This window comes from Ochotona curzoniae, unplaced genomic scaffold (genome assembly GCF_017591425.1).
Source record: "Ochotona curzoniae isolate NIBS_2020 unplaced genomic scaffold, NIBS_Ocur_1.0 scaffold_4701, whole genome shotgun sequence".
Lineage (NCBI taxonomy): Eukaryota > Metazoa > Chordata > Mammalia > Lagomorpha > Ochotonidae > Ochotona > Ochotona curzoniae.
In genome coordinates this window covers 14,202,566-14,222,612 of record NW_024467122.1, presented here as the reverse complement: position 1 = coordinate 14,222,612, position 20,047 = coordinate 14,202,566, and the positions used below count along the sequence as shown (strand labels likewise).

At 43.9% G+C, this 20,047-nt stretch overlaps 1 protein-coding gene across 1 annotated transcript in view; it reads left to right on the top strand.

The window, feature by feature from the left end:
* Positions 1 to 20,047, top strand: part of ARID4A (AT-rich interaction domain 4A) — a 63,637-nt gene that overhangs the window by 20,088 nt on the left and 23,502 nt on the right. The window contains exons 8-14 of the mRNA XM_040969432.1: positions 1,303 to 1,382; positions 4,307 to 4,383; positions 5,044 to 5,210; positions 16,553 to 16,625; positions 17,438 to 17,532; positions 17,720 to 17,817; positions 18,318 to 18,549. Coding sequence (XP_040825366.1) covers positions 1,303 to 1,382; positions 4,307 to 4,383; positions 5,044 to 5,210; positions 16,553 to 16,625; positions 17,438 to 17,532; positions 17,720 to 17,817; positions 18,318 to 18,549 — 822 coding nt within the window. The remainder of the gene's footprint in view (positions 1 to 1,302; positions 1,383 to 4,306; positions 4,384 to 5,043; positions 5,211 to 16,552; positions 16,626 to 17,437; positions 17,533 to 17,719; positions 17,818 to 18,317; positions 18,550 to 20,047) is intronic.

Genomic DNA, 20,047 nt, shown 5'->3' with positions numbered 1-20,047 from the left:
TAATCTAATTAAACAAAGGAAATGAAAAGGTAGACAAGAGAATTGTTTCAGAAAGGAATGCAGCAAACTCGGTGATGCCTGTCTCCACTGGCAATCTGTTCTGGCTGAGTATTAGATATGAGTAGGGCAGTAACATGTACTGTGCCTGGACACATGTAGGCAGAAAAGTCTAAGAAGGAATATCTAAAGAGTTTGGATATAATTCCACGGGGAGCTGGGCAGTGGAATGAAGTTGGAGCTGTGTGTAGGAATGTCACTGAGGCAGTGATCTGAGCTGAGTGTTGCTGGGGAGACTGCAGGTGGTGGCAGTCCACCCAGAGGCCATTGGAGTAAATCATAAGTGAGATCATTGGACCTCGAGTTGTGCCCACACATCCTGGAAGGCTCCCCATGAGACTTAGGTGCCACGCCTTTCTGATACCTATGTGGGTTGTGCCTGTTGGCACCGCTCTATTTTTCCCTCATTGTGGCTTGCTTAGTGTGTGTATCTTTTTATAATTGCCCTTCCATTACCCTGCCCACTCTTCAGGATATGCAAAACTATAATATTAATCTAATGGTTATCAGCACCAAGTAAGCAAACAAGATGGTAGCTTTCATGTGGTGTGAAAATAGCTGGTGTGACTACCAAAAAAAAATTAATATGGACATACATGTTCAGGACCATAGCCATATGAGGTTATTTATACCTAAATGTAACTTACTTAAAGTACAATAAAACTTCAGTCTTTGGGTTGCACCAGTCACTTTTTAGTTTAGCCCCACGTGGCTGCCTGCTCTGTGGACGCTGTTGACAGGTCTGTGCATGCTGCTCGATAAAATAGGGAAGCAGGGACACTTCAGGAATTCACTAGGGAACTTTAATTCTATATAAAAAAGTAATATGTGTAAACTGTTTGCTGGCGTCATTATTAACACATTTGTTATTTTTAAAATTCAAGAAATTATAAAAAGTCCTTTGTTCCTGTTTTCTTTGACTTGCTGTAATTACTACAAATAAGTGATGATTCAGGTGTGGTTTAAAAAATTATAAAATGTCAAGTTTTCATCACACATCATGCATTTTACTTTTTGGACGGTAAATTTTTACCCAGTTTAGAATCAGAAGTGCTGGTCACATTTTAATTTCTATTTCATTCATGATTTTATGATCTAATGGCAACAGATACTAGAAAACCAATGAATAAAGAATATGTGGGGATCTCATTAATAACGAGAGCTACTTCTAATGGAAATGTATCTTATAAAATGTAATGTTTTTGAGAAGGTCGGATATCTAGAATTTACTGTTTCCTGTTTCAGGTGGTGTCTCCCAGCTGTAATGATGACGTCACAGTGAAGAAGGATCAGTGTTTAGTCCGGTCATTTGTTGATTCTAAATTGTGAGTAATGGGTTTGTTTTTCTCAAGGGAAAAGATTGGAACTACAGCGGTAGTGCTCTCCCACCTTGTGGTCTTCTTCCCCTGACGATGTGTGTGTGTGCGTGAAGGGGAGGCTGCAGGGAGGGAAGAGAGAGAGGAAGATACCTTCCCTCTGCTGGTTCGTTCTGCCCATGGCCACGGAGAGCCACGCCAGTGCCGGGAGCACAGTTCCTTCCCAGTCTCCCTCGTGGGTGCAGGGACCCAGGGCCTGGGGCCATCTTGCACTGCCTTCCCAGACACATCAGCAGGGCGCTGCATCGCAAGTGGAATAGCTCGGACAGGGCCTGGAGCCAGCATTCTGGGTGCCAGTGCTACAATGCCACAGGACCAGCCCCAGATTTTTTTAAAAAATTTTATTTAATTTTACGGTTTTTTTTGTTTTGTTTTGTTTTTAAGATTTATTTTATTTTTATTGCAAGGTCAGAAAAACAGAGAGGAAGAGAGACAGAGAGGAAGATCCTCTATTTGTTGATTCACTCCCCAAGCAGCCGTAATGGCTGGAGCTGTGCTGATCCAAATCCAGGAGCCAGGAGCTTCTTCTGGGTCTCCCATGTGGGTGCAGGGTCCCAAGTGTTTGGGCCATCCTTGACTGCCCTCTCAGGCCACAAGCAAGGGGCTGGATGGGAAGTGGGGGTGCTGGGATTAGAACCGATGTCCCTTTGGGATCCTGGCGCAATCAAGGCGAGGTCTTTATCCACTTGACTATCATGCTGGGCCCTGATCCCTGTGTTCTTATTGCAAAAGTATGTTCTTCTGACATACTCTGTTAATTATGATTTTGCTTTATGAGCCTGGCACGGTAGCTTTATGGCTAAAGTCCTTGCCTTGCATGCACTGGGATCCCATATGGGTGACAGTTCGTGTCCTGGTAGCCGCACTTTCCATCCAGCTCCCTGCTTGTGGCCTGGGAAAGCAGTCGAGGACGACCCAAAGCCTTAGAATCCTATACCCGCATGGGAGACCTGGAGGAAGCGCCTGGCTCCTGGCTTCTGATCAGCTCAGCTCTGGCTGTTGCGCTCACTTGGGGAGTGAACTATTGGACGGAAGATCTTCCTCTCTGTTTCTCCTTCTCTCTGTATATCTGAATTTGCAATAAAAAAATTTTTTTTAAAGTTTAATTGTTCACGAGTTTCTTTGACATCTTTTTTAATATGGTATTTTCTTTAATGGTGAACTTTAGAGAGAAGCTTTAATAATACGAGAAAGCAATATTACCATAGCTGCTTTTTTTTTCTTTATTGGCATATGCTGATTTTTTGTTACTTGTAAAAGTCATCAAGATTGTTATTTTTTATCATGTATAATATTTGATATTATGAGCTCTGACTTTTTAATTTTTATGATTTATTTATTTGAAGCCCATAGTTACAGAAACACAAATGGAAAGAAACTGTCAGGCTGTCATGCGTCGGTTCCTTCCTCCATGGCCACAGGCGCAGTGGCTGGGGTGATGGGGGCTGACCGCAGGAGCCGGGCCTTCTCCCAAGCCTCCTGCGTGGGTGCTGGGCCCTGCTTTACCAAGCTGTTAGTCGGGGTCTGGATCGGGAGTGGAGCAACCAGGACTCAAACCTGCAGGTGGCATCTTTAATTGCTGTGCTAAAATGCCAGCCTCGAAACTTAGTTTGTAATAGAACTGGCGGTACTAGAAAATTATTTTCTTTATTGTTTTTTTCTGATTAGAAAGTAGATTTTTGGCAAGTTCACGCAAAATTTTAACTTCATCTCTGGTTTTGTTTCCTCAAAAGAAATAAAATTGTGATGGGATATATGTATTGATTGAGTTTGAAAGCTCTGTCAAAGTCTTAAGGCCCAGTGTATTTCACCGGGACCCACACTGTGGTGTAGTGCACTGTGAGCCCACCTGTGGTGCTGCTTACCCTAAGGTCTCTAGTTCACATGCCAGCTCTTCCGCTTTCGATACAGCTACCTGCTTGCAGCCTGTAGGATGGTGGAAGATGGCTTGGGTTTTGGGGCCCCATACACACAGGGGAGACCCAAAGGAGGCTCCTGGCTTCTGTCTTCACATCAATTCAGCTCCAGCTATTGCAGCCATTTGTGGAAGTGAATTATCAAATGGAAGATTCTCTCTGTCTGTCTCTCTCTCTGTGTCTCTCTTTCTTACCTTCTCTCTGTAACTCTTTCAATTTAAAAAAATTTTATATATCATCTTCCAGTGAGCTTTTCATTACTGAAATCATAATAAATTTAAGAAGTCATAAGTAGATATCTATTGTTACCTACAAGTGCTAAAAATGTCACAGTGATGCATATTACCCCATATTTTGTTTACATATGAATTTGAGCACATTTTGTGTAAGTGAAATTTTTTAAGATACTAACTTCGCAAATCTTTTTTTTTTTTTTTTTTAAATAAAAATGTATTTACTTGAAAGGCAGAGTTAACATAGAAAGAGAACAAGAGAGAACTTCCATTTGCTGATTCATTCCCCAAATGCCGCAAAGGCTGGGGCTTGGGTGATCTGAAGCCACGAGATTGTTCTGGCTCTCCCGTGCGGTGGCAGCCACCCAAAGCTATTGGGGTTACCTCCTACTGCTTTCCTAGGCATATTAGCAGGGAGCAGGTGTGGAGTGGAACATCTAGAACTTGAACCAGCATCAGGCATTGTCATACCACAGCACTGGCCCCTACCCCTTCTCAGTCATTAAGGATTACGATATACATGGTCTTGGACTTACACAATATTTTATAGACAAAGTAGTTTTGATTCCGAGGTTTGTATGTTTGTTTCCAGGTCTTTTTTTAGAATTTTATTTTATTTTAACTTCTTTTAAAATTATTATCATATTTTCATATCTTAATATGAACTATTTAAAGCAGACTTTTTATTTAATAAATTGTTCTCCTCTTCTGGATTTTTCTGTAGTTACCCAATAGCAAGAAAGGATATTAAGGAAGTGGACATTCTCAGTCTTCCAGAATCTGAGCTCTCCAGTAAACCAGGTAAAATGAATGAATCCGTTCATTATTTCATGATGTAACAGTCTGTGTGGTAGAATGAATACAGCAAGGATGTTCCCTGGTGCTGTTTATCCGCCTGAGAGCTGATCCCCACTCCCCGCCCCCCGTTTTTTAAAAGATTTATTTGAAAGCTCCAAATCCTAGCCACTAGACCACCAGGGAACACACAAGATTTATTTGAGAGAGAGATAAAGAAAGAAATCCATCTGCTGGTTCCTTCCCTGGGGCCTGCAATAGCCAGGGCTTGGGCAGGTTAATGCCAACAGCTGGAAATTAAGTGCTGGTCTCCCTTAGTACTGGCCGGACCCCAGGGCCTCCCGCTGTTGGGCAGAGCATGTTTTAGCAGGAAAGTGGATTTGGGAGTAGATGCACGACTTGAGTGAGCCTGGGCATTGCAATCCGAGATGCAGGCATCCGAAGCAGCTGCTTAACCTCTGGCCCAGCCGCCTGCCCTGCTGTTCGGATTTCTACCAGAATTCTGTGTAGAGGAAGGACAAGCGTTCATGTAACAGTTGATGAGGCATGTCTAGGCTCACTGAGTCCCTTCGTAAGTTAAGGCTGAATCTGAATCCAGGTCCTGGGACTCTGTCATTCTGTGCTGGTGATGCCATAGCAACTGCTGAAGGACATTTTCACTCTTAGGGCTGCAGAAAGCAAGCATCTTCCTAAAAACCAGAGTGGTTCCTGATAATTGGAAAATGGATATAAGTGAGATCCTTGAGTCATCAAGTAGTGATGATGAAGATGGCCCAGGGGAAGAAAATGAAGAAGAGAAGGAAAAAGAAGCCAAAAAGGAAGAGGAAGAGGTGGTATGTGTAATTTCATATTTACTGCAAATAAAAACATTTGAATGCGCTGTAGTAAAAATGCTGCCTTCCCGCATTAGTGCTGTTTAAATTCCTCGGCCTTTGTTTCTGTCTTTGTCTAGTTTTAATTCATTGCTGGGGCGGGTTGAGGGGGTGTGGTAGCATTCCATCTTATAGCTCAGTTTGTGTAAATCAGAGGTGATTTTTTAGTAAGAAGTTACAGATACTTTTGGGTTATGCAACACTTATACGTTGATTTTTTTTTTTTTTTTTTTTTTTTTGCATCTTTTCCACATAACCCAAGAGGACCGAAAGGTAGCTTTGAGGTGTTTCATCTTTTCATCCATTTAAACTATCACTATCTAACCTTAAGGACGAGAGAAGCGAGGTTCAGAGAGGTCAGGTAACTCCCCCAAGGAGGCAGAAGTGCAATGTGGAAGGCAGGGATTGGATCCCACGTCCGGCGTGTCAGCTTGTAAGCCCTCACTGCTGTGGGACATTTCGCAGTCTGCCAAGGGTAACTGGGGTGAAAACTGCTATCCAAACCTAAAGAAGAGTTTATTGGTCAATTTTTGATAAATTGTTTTTATCAGCGCTGATGGTTTTCTTCAGCACTGGCATGTCATTTCAAGTGTCTGTGTCACTGAGGCAGGGTGAGCATGGAGTTCTGCGTAATTGCTTTCATGTGTGTTGTCTGCTTACTTGGCAGTATTTAGTTAATCAATTGTCTAGGGTATTAGGGTGTTTTCGGTTGTTATGGGGTGAAGGGGTTTAGGGGACAAGACAAAGAGAATGAATTTATTGGAAAAGAGGACCTGTCAGAGCTGAAAAATATTTCCCTGGGAAAAATGAACGTTCCTTGTTCCTGCCTTAGGAACGCCGGTGTGATGAGTTTGTGAAATGCTGCGTGGTGTCCTAGTACTTGATGTAGGGATGCGTCGTTTCTTTTCTTTCGACTTCCCCTGCAGTATGTGGTGTTTCACACTCTGAAATCAGAATGGCGGTTCAGACTTGGAGGCTGCCTACAGAGTTGCCATAGTAACCTGCTGTTGGTTTTAAGTGAGCATGCTCGGAAAGACAGGAAGGTTTAGCAGAGGCTTGGCAGGTTGCCAATGGAGGTTTGCCAGCTGCTTTGAAATGGGCTGTCTTTCTTTTCCTTTCATGTAATGTCTGATTTTTATGTGGAAGAGAATGTAAGTAGTGCTGTATAACCCTGCGGATGTTATGCCCTAAGAGGGAGAGCAAATATTTGCAAGTCAGACTGAGAAATGACCAGACCCTGTACTGATTAAGTAGAAGGGGAACCTGACCATTTTGCATTTGAAAGAAAATGCAGCACATAGGTAAGATACATTCTCTCTCTCTCTGTGTCTCTTTTTTGTATGTTTAGTTACCATGTTGGCTGCCAAAATGGGAATAACTAAGAATTTTAGATATTGGTGGTGTGCTAGGACTCACAATCAGGCGAGACTTGCCTGTGAAAGGCAGGGGAGTCTATTTTTAGAAAATCAGGATGAAGCCTATTTTTCAGAAGCATAAGATGGATTTTGGAATGAAAAGGCTGATGGGACAGTTTGGCAAAATTCAGGATTGGAAGTCTGAGTATTAAATGTGAATTTTGTGTTTTATCTGTCTTTATTTACAGATTCTGTGTTTTCAGGGTAAATAGGCCACATTTTCAGGGTGTGAACTGTTGCAGGCTGTGGTTTTTTGATTGTTTGTTTAACATGAGTTAGAATCTCCCATTGGCAAATAGTGAAAGAAAATTCTTGTCTTTATTTTTGCTAATACATTTAATTGGTGTCCCTTCTTGAATGCATTTTCTCTATCCCCCACACCCTCTTCAGGGAAAAAAAAAAAGCTGACCTTTTAAACAAAGAGGGTAACAAGAGCTTTGCAGAGAGTGGCTGAGGGTGTTTGTAACATAGTAAATCTCACTGTATTGCAATGATTAATTTCATCAACACTGTAAGGCTTTATTCACGGTGTGAGTAAACCGGGAAAACAAGGAGCTGAGGCCAGGCTCTCTTACCTATTGTTTGCAGGTCCGAGGAAGGAAATGCTGAAAGGTGAGGTAGGGGCTCTCACAGGGATGGTGTCTTCTGCAGTGTGTTCCCTTAAATGGTGAACTTGCCCACATTAAGTGAGCCAGAACGCTTTTCATCTGAAAACGAATAGCAGAAGTTGCAAAATGTAGACATTGGTGTATGTGACAATTATTTTTACATTATTTTTTAGATGATCAGTATCCAGCATATGCTTAATGGAATGACTTAATGTAAACTAATTCCTCCTTGGTATTATAAGTAGATTTCTTGGAGTGAGATTTTTGTTTATTTATTAATGCTGTAGAAGAAAATAAGCTGAACACTCTTGCTCCTGGATTGAAGACTGAGTTGCTGAATCATCCTGACTTGTCTTCAGCAGTAATTTAAGTCAACTTATCAATAAACCAAAACACCTTAATCTACACAATGCAAAGAAGGGTGGTGGGGAGGAAGTATGGTATAAAATGAGTAAAGATTTGGGAAGCCAGGGCCTGCCTGGCTTAGTCATCAGGGGCCTTTACCACAGACGTGAACCGAAGCTGCCGTATTACTCACACATTACAAGTCGCAGTCTCCCCATACCGTAATGATGGCACACTTTTCCTCAAGATCTAATGTCAGTTTTCAGTGATCAAAAAGGAAAAAAAATCTTTTATCATATTCTGTAAAATGTTACAATAATATTACAGTCTGTCATCTGATGCTTGTGGTGTAGCAAGCAGATTTTATGCAGTAGGCTCACACACGTGGCAGGGGCTTCTGCTGTGGTTGCGGCCTGTGGACATTCTGTGTGATGCTTTGGGCACTCGTGTCTAGGTAGTCTGTCTCTGCTGCTGCCTGGGGATGAAGGATTGAAAATCTGGGCTGAGGTAGGCCCTAGCTACTGATGAGTTCAAATTTTAGCTCATGAATGATTATATTGAAGAGTTCTAGAAAATATTTTTTGTTCATCTGACTATCTTTTGTTAAGAAAATGATATATTTTTTAAGAAAAAATTCTTTAATTTTCTTTTGAGCTTTGAAATTGAAAAGTTCATGGAAACATATGTAATGATATCCATTCCTATAGTCCTGACTTGTATTTAATTTGGAAAAACGTAGAGCTTTCTAAAGGAGAACATAAACAGATTGTTGCTTATACACCTGAATATCAAGGGGAATTTAACTAGTCCAAGTCTTTATTAATTTTAACATTTATTTGAAAGACTGACAATACGCACGCTAGAGAGATAGTTTTTTCTGTGTTCCCTCTACTTGCTCACTGTCCAAATGGCCACAGTGACTGGGGCTGAGCCAGGCCAAAGCCAGGGGTCTGGAACTCCAGCCAGGCTTCCCGTGTGTGCAGCGGGACCACACGGGGCACACACACAGGACATATTATGCCCTTGTCCGAGAACATGAGCAGGATGCTGATCAAGAGCAAGGCAGCCATGGCAGGCCATGTGAGGTGCCACTGTTGCTACCAGGACTTTTCCTTGCTATGCCGCAGTGCGAGGCTCTTCGTGTTAGCTGTGTCATTCGTAGCAGCATGAATATTGTTGATTGGTGTTTAAGGATTTCAATCTAATGTAACTATTTTAGGTATATCAGCTACTATTAACTCGAGCTGCCGATCAGGTGCTTCTAAGCAAATCCTAAAAAGCAAACTTTCAGTGAGCGGTTGAGACATTAGCTTGTACTCAGATATGACAGATTACTTGCTGAAATCTTTAAGCCTAACCTGTAAAGCAAGCTAACACAAAGTGCTCTAATATCTTTAGCAAAATCCTTCTTCACAGAGCTAACATAAGAGTTCTGGCCAAACCAGGATCATGTACCTAATCAAATGAACAAAGATTGCGCGTTTTTACACACAGATGCGGCTACATCCTTGAGTGTTATAACTTTTCCGATGTGTTTTTGAGTCGTGCTAAACCTCATCTTGTTTCCAACATGTGTACATCTTCCATCAAAGAAAATGATTCCTAGGCTAAGTTAACAATAGTGAGATAATCATTATCTTAGGCTGGCTGTTGTTAGATCATAAAACATTATCATACCATGAATATGCAAGCTCCTGTTCTCTGTAAGTATGTAACAGGAAAGAGAGGTGCCACGTTAGGATTTCATGAGGTCTTCAGCAGTGCTGGTTGGTTCTCAATTTTTTTTAAACAAATGCTGCAATTTATTCTGTTGACCTTATTCCTTTTTTTAAAAAAAGATTTATTTCTTTTTATTGGAAAGGTAGATTTACAGAGAAAAGGAGACAGAAAGATTTTTTATCCACTGGTTCACTCCCTAAGTGGCTAGGCTACAATGGCTGAAACTGAGCCGATCCAAAGCCAAGAGCTAGGGGCCTCCTCCACATTTTCCCCTCAGCTGCAGGGTCCCAAGGCTTTGGGCTGTCCTCAGCTGCTTTCCCAGGCCACCAGCAGGAAGCTGGATGGGAAGTGGAGCAGCCAGGACTAGAACCAGTGCCCATATGGGATCCCGGTGCATGTAAGGCGAGGAATTTGCCACTAGGCTATCATGCTGGGCCTAATACTTGATTTCTATTACCAAACCATTATTTCCTCCCTTAGATCAACAGCCCTACTCCACTCCAAAGTCAGCGGGAAACCAGGAGTTTGCAGTGGGAGCTGACACCACCTGGCTGCTTTCCCTCTGGCTGGGTACAGCTGGCACTGTTTGTCCTAGGAAATAGTCCTCACTGCCTGCCTCTGTCCCGCATGTGCTAGCGCTTCCTGGCCCAGGCCCTGGGGCCGCTCAGAGGTGAGGCTTTTCCTGACCTCCCAGCCTTACATTTGCTGGTGCACGCCTTGTCCTCCCAGCACAACCAGAGCCACTTCACTTCCGTTACCTCCTACAAACTTCCGTGTGAAACCAGGCACATTTTCCTCTTATTTCCCTGTCCTGGCTCACACTCACCCATTGTGGTCATTTTGGGAGTGAACAGCAGATGGAAGATCCTCTCAATTTCTCCCTTAATATATGGTAAATCTGCCTTCCAAATAAATAAATAAATATTGAAAAAAATTTTTTTGGAATTTTTTGGTTAGGAAGTAAAAAAATATGCAGGGCTTAGCCTGCTCTACCCATGGTGTCGGCCCTCCCCTCATGCTTACTTTACATTATTAAAAAGTTCATGAGGCTAGGACCGGATTTGTGGTGAAGCGAGTAAAGCTTCTGCCAGCAACGTTCAGCTGTGCCTGGGACGGCAGCAGAAGCTGGCCCAAGTACACCCTGACACCCACAAGGGCCACCTGGGGGGAGTGCCTGGCTGCCAGCCTGAGCAAAACCTGGCCGCTGTGGCCACCTGCTGGCTGAACCACTAGATACTACATGTCTCTCTCTTCCTCCCTGTAAAATTCTGACTCACAAACAGATGGCTTTTATAAAAAAAATTAGACTATTCAATATGTTTCAAAGATAAAACTTCGTACAAGAAAATGTAAGCAGCTACTGGTGACACTGCTTCCTTTGGGTTAGTCCCTAGGCCCAGGGCTGCCACCTCCATCACAGTTCCTGAGATCTGCCTTTATACAGGCCCTTTCCTTGTGGGGTCTGCCCATGCAGAGGGCTCCTTTGGGTGGGGGATGGGAGATCTGTGAATCCTAGGAGTCGACAGGGGTGAGAAAGATTTGTGATGGGGTTTTTGGCATGGAGTGAGAATGGGAGCCAATGAAGATCACCAGAAAGAGGATTCAGGCAACCTGATGAAAGAGCAACGAAGCTGTGTGTGTCCAGACTAACAGGTCACAAAGAAATCACTCTTTCGGTATTGGTAAATAAGCACGGAATGCTGGAGTAAGAGGTTTTTGAAAGCTGAGATGCCCATTAGCAAATGATGTGGACCGTCACAGTCTACACGGGGCAGGCTCAGTTACATCTCCTGCACTCTCAAAATTTTAGCCTTTGCAACTCTAATCTCTCAGGTCCAAGAAGCTAGCTACCCAACTGATTCCTTAGAACGATGTGCAAGTTACATGGGTTTGAAGGGCTTTGTAAATATTGATATGTGTGAAAAAAATTGAATATCTCTGATTTATAGTCGGAAAGTAGAGTTGCCAGTTTAGAGAATAGTAGCTCAGCACAGGGAACATATTATCTTATTTTGTAAAAATTGCATTCATCTCCCTGGTCTAATAAAGTGGTAGAGAGGGCATTCTGTCACAGGGTCTGCCATTTCTGAGTGATTGTCCGTTTTCACAGTAACATGTTTGGGGAGGAAGTGGGTGAACACCAGCCGAGTGATTGTATCTTCATCTTCATCTTCGTCGTGCTCTTTTCTCTTACCATCGACTCCTGTTGTATGAATTTTGGTAACATTCACCCACAAACTCAGTGCATGTGAAACAGTGAAGAAAATTGTAACCTCAGTTGGTTTTCACAGATGTCACATAACAAGAGTGTCTCAGTAAAAACTGTGATCCAGGTTGGCACGTGCCTGGTGCCCTCGCGGACCTTCCCGAGCGTCCATGTGTGGGGAAATTTTGAGAACTACAGATGTGCGTAAGAATTGTGCTATAACACGATCCTCCCCCCACCTCGGCTCCCTGTCCTCTTGAGGAGGGAGGGCAATCTTTGTTGCCAGGTGGGAAGACTTCTTTTTAACCTCTTCCCAAGGACCTGTTCAGAGCAGAGTCAGGCCTTCATTCCATTTGCGGGTCATCGTGGTAGAGCCCTATCTTCATCACAGCCTGCTTCCCTGGTTTCTGGCGTTGCTGTTTGTGCCCCTCTACGACTGTCTGCCATTCAGATCCCGAGGCGCTCCGTGATGCTGTCGCCTGCGGTGATGCTGTCGCCTGCGCTAACAGGACCACGTTGGTACCCTCCCTCGCTCCAGCACTGCACGTATCACAGTGTTGTGTTGGCTTGCTTTACCCTTTTACAACAACGCCCCCCCCCGCCACCCGCCAGACTTAGAGCAGCAAAAAATAGGAGCTGCCATGCGTTCTTCGTTCTTATTTAATCCACAATTCCTGACTCATGGTAGCCATTAGTAAATGTTTGAGCTTCATTTGAAGACATCGTGCCATAACTGAAAAGATTGCCGATCTAATATCGGAGCCTGTGGTACTCGGTAGTAAATGTGAGCATTTCTTGACAAGGCCGTCCCGTGTGCACCTCTCCTGTCTCACCGTCCTGGCTGGCACGCCCCCGATGCCCACTCACCTTAATGTGCTTAGCTGTGGAGAGGAAGAAGATTTTACAGCAAATTCCACTGACTCCTGAGCCTGGTTCCTTCTCACCTTTTCTAGTCCTAAGCTTTCTGTTTGCAATTGACATGTCTAAAAATGGAATTCTTTAATCTGAGAAATATACCTAAACCTAAAATTTGATGACTAGGATGCCTCAGGGAGTCTCAAACAGTCTGGGTTATTCATGAATTTTAATCTGAAATATACCATTTTTTAAACATTAAAAAAAATTTTTTATGTGAAAGATACAGATGGAAATAAATCTTCCATTTGCTGATTCATTCCTAAGATGCTGAAAACAACAGCGCTAGAACTAGCCGGGTCTCGGTCTAGGTGTCCCCTATGCGTGACTGAGACCCAGTACTCGAGCCCTTAGTGCTGCCTTCCGGGACACACACGAGCAGAAGTGGGATGGGAAGCATGCTGGCCTGCACCCAGCTGGGCACTTTGATGTGGATGCAGCTGTCCAAGTGGCCCAAACTGCGGAAACGCTGACCCCTCAAGTGATATTGTTTATGAGTTTTAAAACTTTCCTTGAAAGGCAGAGAAAGAGAAGAAATGGATCTCCCATCCACTTGTTTTGTGCCCTTTATGATGCCAGTGTCGGTGGAGCTGAGCCTGGAAGCTAGGATCAGCTAACTCCACCTGCGTCTCCTGTGTGGGCAACAGGGACCCAGTCCTTGAGCCATCCCCTACTGCCCTCAGTAAACACACCAGCAAGAAGCTAGAATCTGAACATTGGTTTGGACTCAAACCCAGACACTCGGGTACAGAATGTGGGCATCATGAGAATTTTTTTTAAAAGGTTTATTTATTTTTATTGCAAAGTCAGATATACAGAGAGGAGAAAAGGCAGGAAGATCTTCCGTCCACTGATTTCACTCCGCAAGTGACCACAATGACTGGAGCTGAGCTGAGCCAAAGCCAGGAGCTTCTGGGTCTCCCACGCGGCTGCAGGGTCCCAAGGCTTTGGGCCATGCCCAGCTGCCTCCCCAGACCACAGGTAGGGAGCTGGATGGGAAGCAGGGCTGGCAGGATTAGAACCAGCGCTTGTATGCGATCCCGGCACATTCAAGGGAGGACTTTAGCCGCTTGGTCCCTGCATTGGACCCTCATGAGATATTTTAATTGCTGTACCAAATGCCCACGATCTATACTGGCAGTTTGTGCGTATGTATGCATTTATTTATTTAATTTGAAAGGCAGAGTTATCTTCCATCACTGACTCACTCTGCAAATAATTACAACAGCCAAAGCTGCTTCCTAATCTCCAGTGTGGGTACAGGGGTCCCAAGACCTTGGGTCGTCCTCCATTGCTTTCCCAGTTACACTGGCAGGGAGCTGGATGAGAAGTGGAGCAGCAAGGACTCGAACTGGCCTTACCTGCTATGCCACAGCCTGGGCGCAGGCTGATTTACAGAGAAAGATCTTCCCTTCCCTGGTTTACTCAGCAGATAGGCGCAATGGCTCGAGCTGAGCCAATCAGGAGCCAGGAGCTTCTTCCGCGTCTCCCACGTGGGTGCGGGGTCCCAAGGCTGTGGGCTGTCCTCTGCAGCTTTCCGAATCCAGACAGCTGGATGGGACGTGGAAGAGCCCAGGCATGTGCTGCTGTCTATTCACGCAAGAACTTCAGCCACTAGGCTACCATGTTAGACCCAAAAACTTGTTGTTAATATCTGAACTTTTCAGGGTTCAGTGTGGTGGTACGGTGGGTTAGGCTGCCACTTGCCATTTCAGCCTGCCTTATCCGAGCACCAGTTCTGGTACCAGCTGCTTGGCTTCCCATATAGCTTCTGCTTTTGTGCCTGGGAAGCCATGGAGGATGGCCCAAGTATTCAGACTTCTTCTTGCGCTGCTCGCCGCAGCTGCCCACGGGTCAGGTTGAGTGCTGGTGGTGGAACATTTCCCGAGACAGCTCTCTGCAACCCTGCACCGCCCCGCATACTGTCGTAAAGCCAGAGAAGGGGTGCCTAGGGCATGCCCACCCTGCGGAGCCCCAGGACAGCTGGACCCCACAGTCCGCCCAGCTCTGGAAGCAGATCACTCTAGCACATCCGGGGCTGCTTGTGCGTTCTTTTCAGCAAGGTGTTCAGAACACTTGGATGCTGCGGTCCCCGCTTCCCCCAAAAGTGGGTAAGAGAAGCTGAGGACAAGGAGAACCTTCCAGAGATCTGCAAAGCAGAGGCCCTGGGGCAGGCAGAAGGAAAACTGTGGGAGACACTCTTCGAGGAACAGGTTCCTGCAGAGGAATGCGTGAGCCGCGTGGGCCCGCACCGGAGGGCACTGGCGCCCGCCAGCGAGGGAGTTGGCCTGACTGTACCTTCCCCTGGCACCGAAGCCCCATTCCCACACCCAGGGTGCCGCCGCCCTCTCTTTGCTTCACTGTGCCCCCTCCGTCCCTCCTCAAGGAGCGGGTGTCCGTCCCCACTCTGCTCCCCCGTGCGTTCAGAACTGCCTGGCATTCCCAGGAATGGGGAACAGGTTGGGGAGACCCAAGGGAAGGAAAGAACCTGGGATTGGGTCCTTCAGTAGGAACAGTACTGAAGACAAGGCCGTGTGGGCTGCGGAGTTTCGGGAGAACTGGTGAAAGCGGTGGGGAAGCTCGGTTGGCGCTCTTGGTTATTACCAGATACGGTGGGCAAACAAATCCTGCTGAATGAAAGTATTACTGCAAAGACTCATATGTAAGGAACTCACTCACTTGCCTTCACTGCCTCTTTGATTTCCTGCTTTCCTTCCTGCTCCTCCCCCTCACAGCCTCCTCAAGAGCGCGGGGTGGAGAGGGGGCGGGCGTTTCGGAGGAGAAATCTTCCATTTGCTGCTTCGCTTCCAGCTGCTCTCAACAGCCGGGGTGTTGCCAAAGCCAGAGGCCTGGGGTTCATTGCAGGTCTCCCATTTGGGAAGCGGGGCCATGGCCTTGAGCCGTCATCTGGCTGGGGCTTCCGAAGATGCCACAAGCAGCAAGCAGGGTGCTGATGCTCCAGCCAGCACTTCACAGTGGGTTGGGAGTGCCCTGGCAGAGGTTGAACTTGGGGAGCCACCACACTCCCCCTCTTGATTATTTTATTATATATCTTGATGGCTTGTTTATTGATCTTGCCTATGCTGTTAGCTATTGTTGAAGCGTATGGTAATTTTTAAATGCCTGAGAGTTGCCTTTGTTTGGAATTTGGCTTTGAAAAGGCAATCAGAATTCTTCTAGAACTTAGAAAAATAGGAAAATTAAGTTACGGTTATTTATATGCAAGAAACCTCTCAGCATTTTGGTTTGTTTCTTCCCAGTAAGAAATAGCCTCTGAAGAAAGACATGTATCATTAAACCCTTAACTTTTTTTAACCAGATCATGACAGGATTAGTAAGTTTCAATAATTAGTAAAAAGTAACACTTAAAAGGTATCATTTTAGAAACACTTGCTTTTATAGGAATGTTTCCATTATTGTTTTCTTTTTTGTAAGAAACTGTGTTTGTAGTTGTGTAACAAATGTGCTTCCGGACCAGATGATTCTCACTGACTTAGTTTTACGGGTGAAAGGTCAACTGGAGAGGCCGGAAGGAACAGCAAGTGAACGAGCAGGTTAGCTTGAGTGCAGACGAGGTAATGGACTTTAGGGGGAAAATTGAATTCATATAACTCACTCAATATATTTAAATTTCTTCGAAACATTGTTCATACTAAACAGAAAAACCTTGTCTCCTGTTTGTAACCCCTGGTTAATATCCAAAGCAAAAAACCCTCTGTTTCTATGTAACTGATAGCCATGTTTGCCCTGATTCTGCAGGTAAGGTTGTATTTTGGTGGTTTTCTTTACAGAGGTGAACCCTTAGCACACCCTGTTCCCGACTGAGTCCTCCCAGGGCCACTCAGAGGCAGCTCTGGCAAAGTGATCAAATGGGTGAGGGTTAGAGGTTGTGCAGACTCACAGTTGCATCCAATTGGCCAGAACAAAATAGGAGTTAGGATCTGACACCGAAAGATTTTGAGAAAATTTAGATTTCCTAGTTTCGTGAAAATGTGTATCCCCTTGCCTTGGGGCTCACAAAACCAAAACAAAACAGAGACAACATTGTCTGTTCCTACGCCCTGTGCTAAACACGGACTTATTCTGTCTTGACAGCCCGAGGAAGAACTTGACCCTGAAGAGAGGGACAGCTTCCTCCAACAGCTTTATAAGTTTATGGAAGACAGAGGTATTGTCATGCTCATTATTGACACTTCATTTTCTGGTACAGTTTTATATTTTAGTTGTGTGCATTGCTTCTGTGAATATTGTGGGTGGATGGGATTAGGGTTTCTAGTAAAGTCAAAGAGTTTAGTTACACCTGTTACAGTAAAATATCAGCATAAAGCAAGCTTATTAACCTATTTGAGTAGAAATAAATAGGAATATAGTTTTGATAAATTGAACTTAATGGCCCTCTAACTTCTAAACCCAAAAATAATCATAGTGTTTAGTAGAAAATGGCCGAGATACTGTTAATCTCCTCCACCATTAATTACAGTTTTTAGAAAGATTTGTTTTTCTTTGAAAGGAAGCATTACAAAGAGAGGGAGAGGTCTTCCATCCGTGGGGTGACGCCCCAAATGGCCACAGCAGCTAGGACTAGGCAGACCGAAGCCAGGAGCTTTTGCCATGTCTCCTACATTGGTGCAGGGGCCCAAGCACGTGGGCTGTCTTATGCATCAAGCCACTGATGTTGGCTAGTCCATAGCGAGGTTGGTTTTAGACATTTTCCTTCAGGCTATTGCTAGCAATGTAGATGTTTATAGTAAAGCAACGGAAATGCAAACACAGCCTACACCTCTGCTTTTCCCCTGGGCCTGAGCTGCTTGGACCATTGGACATTGTGAAGTGTCAAGGTTTAATTTAGTTTTAGTTAAAGTTCTTTAAATATATGCCTCCAGCTAATGAAATTTGGGGTAATAGACCTTGAAAGCTTTGTTTTTCAAATTGGTATTTTTCATTCAATAAAAATTTATTTTATTCTCTGATATTCAAAAGGTACTCCAATCAACAAACCACCTGTTTTGGGCTATAAAGATCTCAATCTGTTCAAACTCTTCAGACTGGTTTATCATCAGGGTGGATGTGACAATGTAAGCATAACATCTTTCCTTCAAGTAGATACTGATTTGCTAAAGCCTTAACTCTTAACTCTTCTAATGTTGCCTTGTTAAATGTACCTTAGGTAATTAACATATTTCTTAGTGTATATAGATTATCAGTTTATGTATAGATCATTTCCCTTTGCAAATATTAATAAACCAAAACTTAATTTTCCAGATTGATAGTGGTGCTGTATGGAAGCAAATTTATATGGACCTTGGCATTCCTATTTTGAATTCAGCTGCTTCCTACAATGTAAAAACTGCTTATAGAAAGTAAGTAGTATAGTTCATTCATCACAGAAAACATTTACAGGGAATATTTTCCATGTAAACATCATTGCATCAATCAGGGGAATATCAAAGTTAGAGAAAGTATCTATAAAGATTACTAGAATCTTAATGTTAATTATTAATATCAGTAATTCTTGATTCAGAGCACCAAGTCTGCTTTAGTACGTTTCTTACGTTGTCCTAATTTCCTTTTCCAAGTCATGAATACAGGTAGGTAGTGGTTGTAGCCTGAAGTCAGGTTATGGGCTGTGGAGAAGTCTTGGGGTGACAGCGGTGTTAGGCTATGACAGGGGTGTTAGAGCCTTTTAGAAACTGTGTTTCTGTGCACAGTCCTATTTAAAACACCAGAAAATTAGTAGCATAGGAAAAGTACTTTATCAAAACAGGACTTGAGTGGTACTTTTGTGAAACTGGTGCGTGTCTAACAGTGTTCGCGTTAAATGGAAAGACTTATGTCTGAAAGTAAAATACTGTTTGCTCAGGTATCTCTATGGTTTTGAGGAATACTGCCGTTCTGCAAATATTCAGTTTAGAACTATTCATCACCATGAACCGAAAGTAAAGCAGGAAAAAAAAGACCTGGAAGAACTGATGGAAGAGGCTCTGAAGGTCGACCGAGAGATGCCTTCGGTGGCGGTGAAGAGCGAACCCGAGGAGAACGCTGATGCAAACAGCGAGAGCGAAAGGGAAGAGGTAGAGTTAAAATCCCCAAGGGTAAGCGCTGAATTGTTGCTTTATCTGGTCTATTTGAAAAAACTTTAATGGACATTTTCAGACATACAAGAGAATACTGCAACCCTTGTTTTTTGTTTTGATTGTTTTGAAGACTTATTTATTCTACTTATTGGAAAGTCAGATTTACAGAGAGAAGGAGAGAGACGGAAAGATCTCCCCAGTTGGTCACTACAGCTGGGGCTGAGCTGATCTGAACCCAGGAGCTTCTTCCAGGTCTGCTGCACAGGGCCTTGGACTATCTTCGAGTGCTTTTTCATGTCACCAGCAGGGAGCTGGATGGGAGATGAAGTAGCCGGGATACAAACCAGCACCCAAATGGGATCCTGGCACATGTAAGGGGAGGATTTAGCCACTAGGCTACTGTGCCAGGCCTCCTTGTTTTGTTTGGGACATGGTGATGCTCTTTTGTAGACAAGCCTTGCCACTTTTTTTCATCTTCCTGAAGATCACTCCCTCCTGTGATTTTCTGCTTGTTTCTGTTGAACTCCTTCTCATCTGGACTCGGTCTCAAACAGGCCCTCCCTTGTCGTCCTTAGCTGAATCGTCACCTCACCAGGGCCCATCCTCATCACCTTATGTCAAATTGTAACTTCTCTGGCATTCTCTAATGTTGCTCCTATCTATAATTTACTTAATTAGTTTGTGTGGTATGATTTGTCAAATGTGGGTAGTGGGGACAGTGAGTGCTTGATACAGCAGTGAGGTTGCTATTCAGAGGACCTGGCCCTCTTCTTCCAATTCAGCTTCCTGCTGGGGCACATCCTGGCAAGCAGCAAATGTTGACTCAGGTCCTTGGGTGCCTGCCACCTGCTAGGGAGGCCTAGGTATCACTGCTGTAGGCTCTGACGGAGCCCGGTCCTAGCTGCTGCAGACACTGGGTGAGTGACCTGCAGATGGAAGATCTCTGTGTCTCTACCCTTCAAAGAAAGTAAAAATGTTTTAAATTTTTTTTTAAATATTAGGGGAAAGAAATTAACACCTGTGACAGAAGTTCAGTTGCTGGATTATTATCTTGTTTTTCGATAAGTTCATATTTTTTGAAAGAGAAGATAAAATTGCCTCATTTTAGTTTGCTCTCTATTTTTTTTATCAAATTTAGTCTAGTGAATTGGGTTTTCCTGTTTTTAAATTTTAAAACAATTATAAAATACACATTAAGTACAATTTGCCCTCTTAACCATTTTTGTGTACAATATGGACTGACATTTAGTTTTCGCATTGTCATATAAACATCACCAGCAACGAAAGAATCATTCTACAAAACTTAATTTTTTTTCTTCTTTTTTTTTTTAGTTGATTACATTGCATTATGTGACACAGTTTTATAGGCACTGAGATTCTCCCCAACCCCTTCCCCCCGGTGGATTCCTCCACCTTGTTGTGTTACCACAGATCAAATTCAGTTGAGATTCTTTCATTGCAAGTATCTACTAAGTGTAGAGTCCAGCGTCTTACAGTCCAGATAAAAACTTAATTT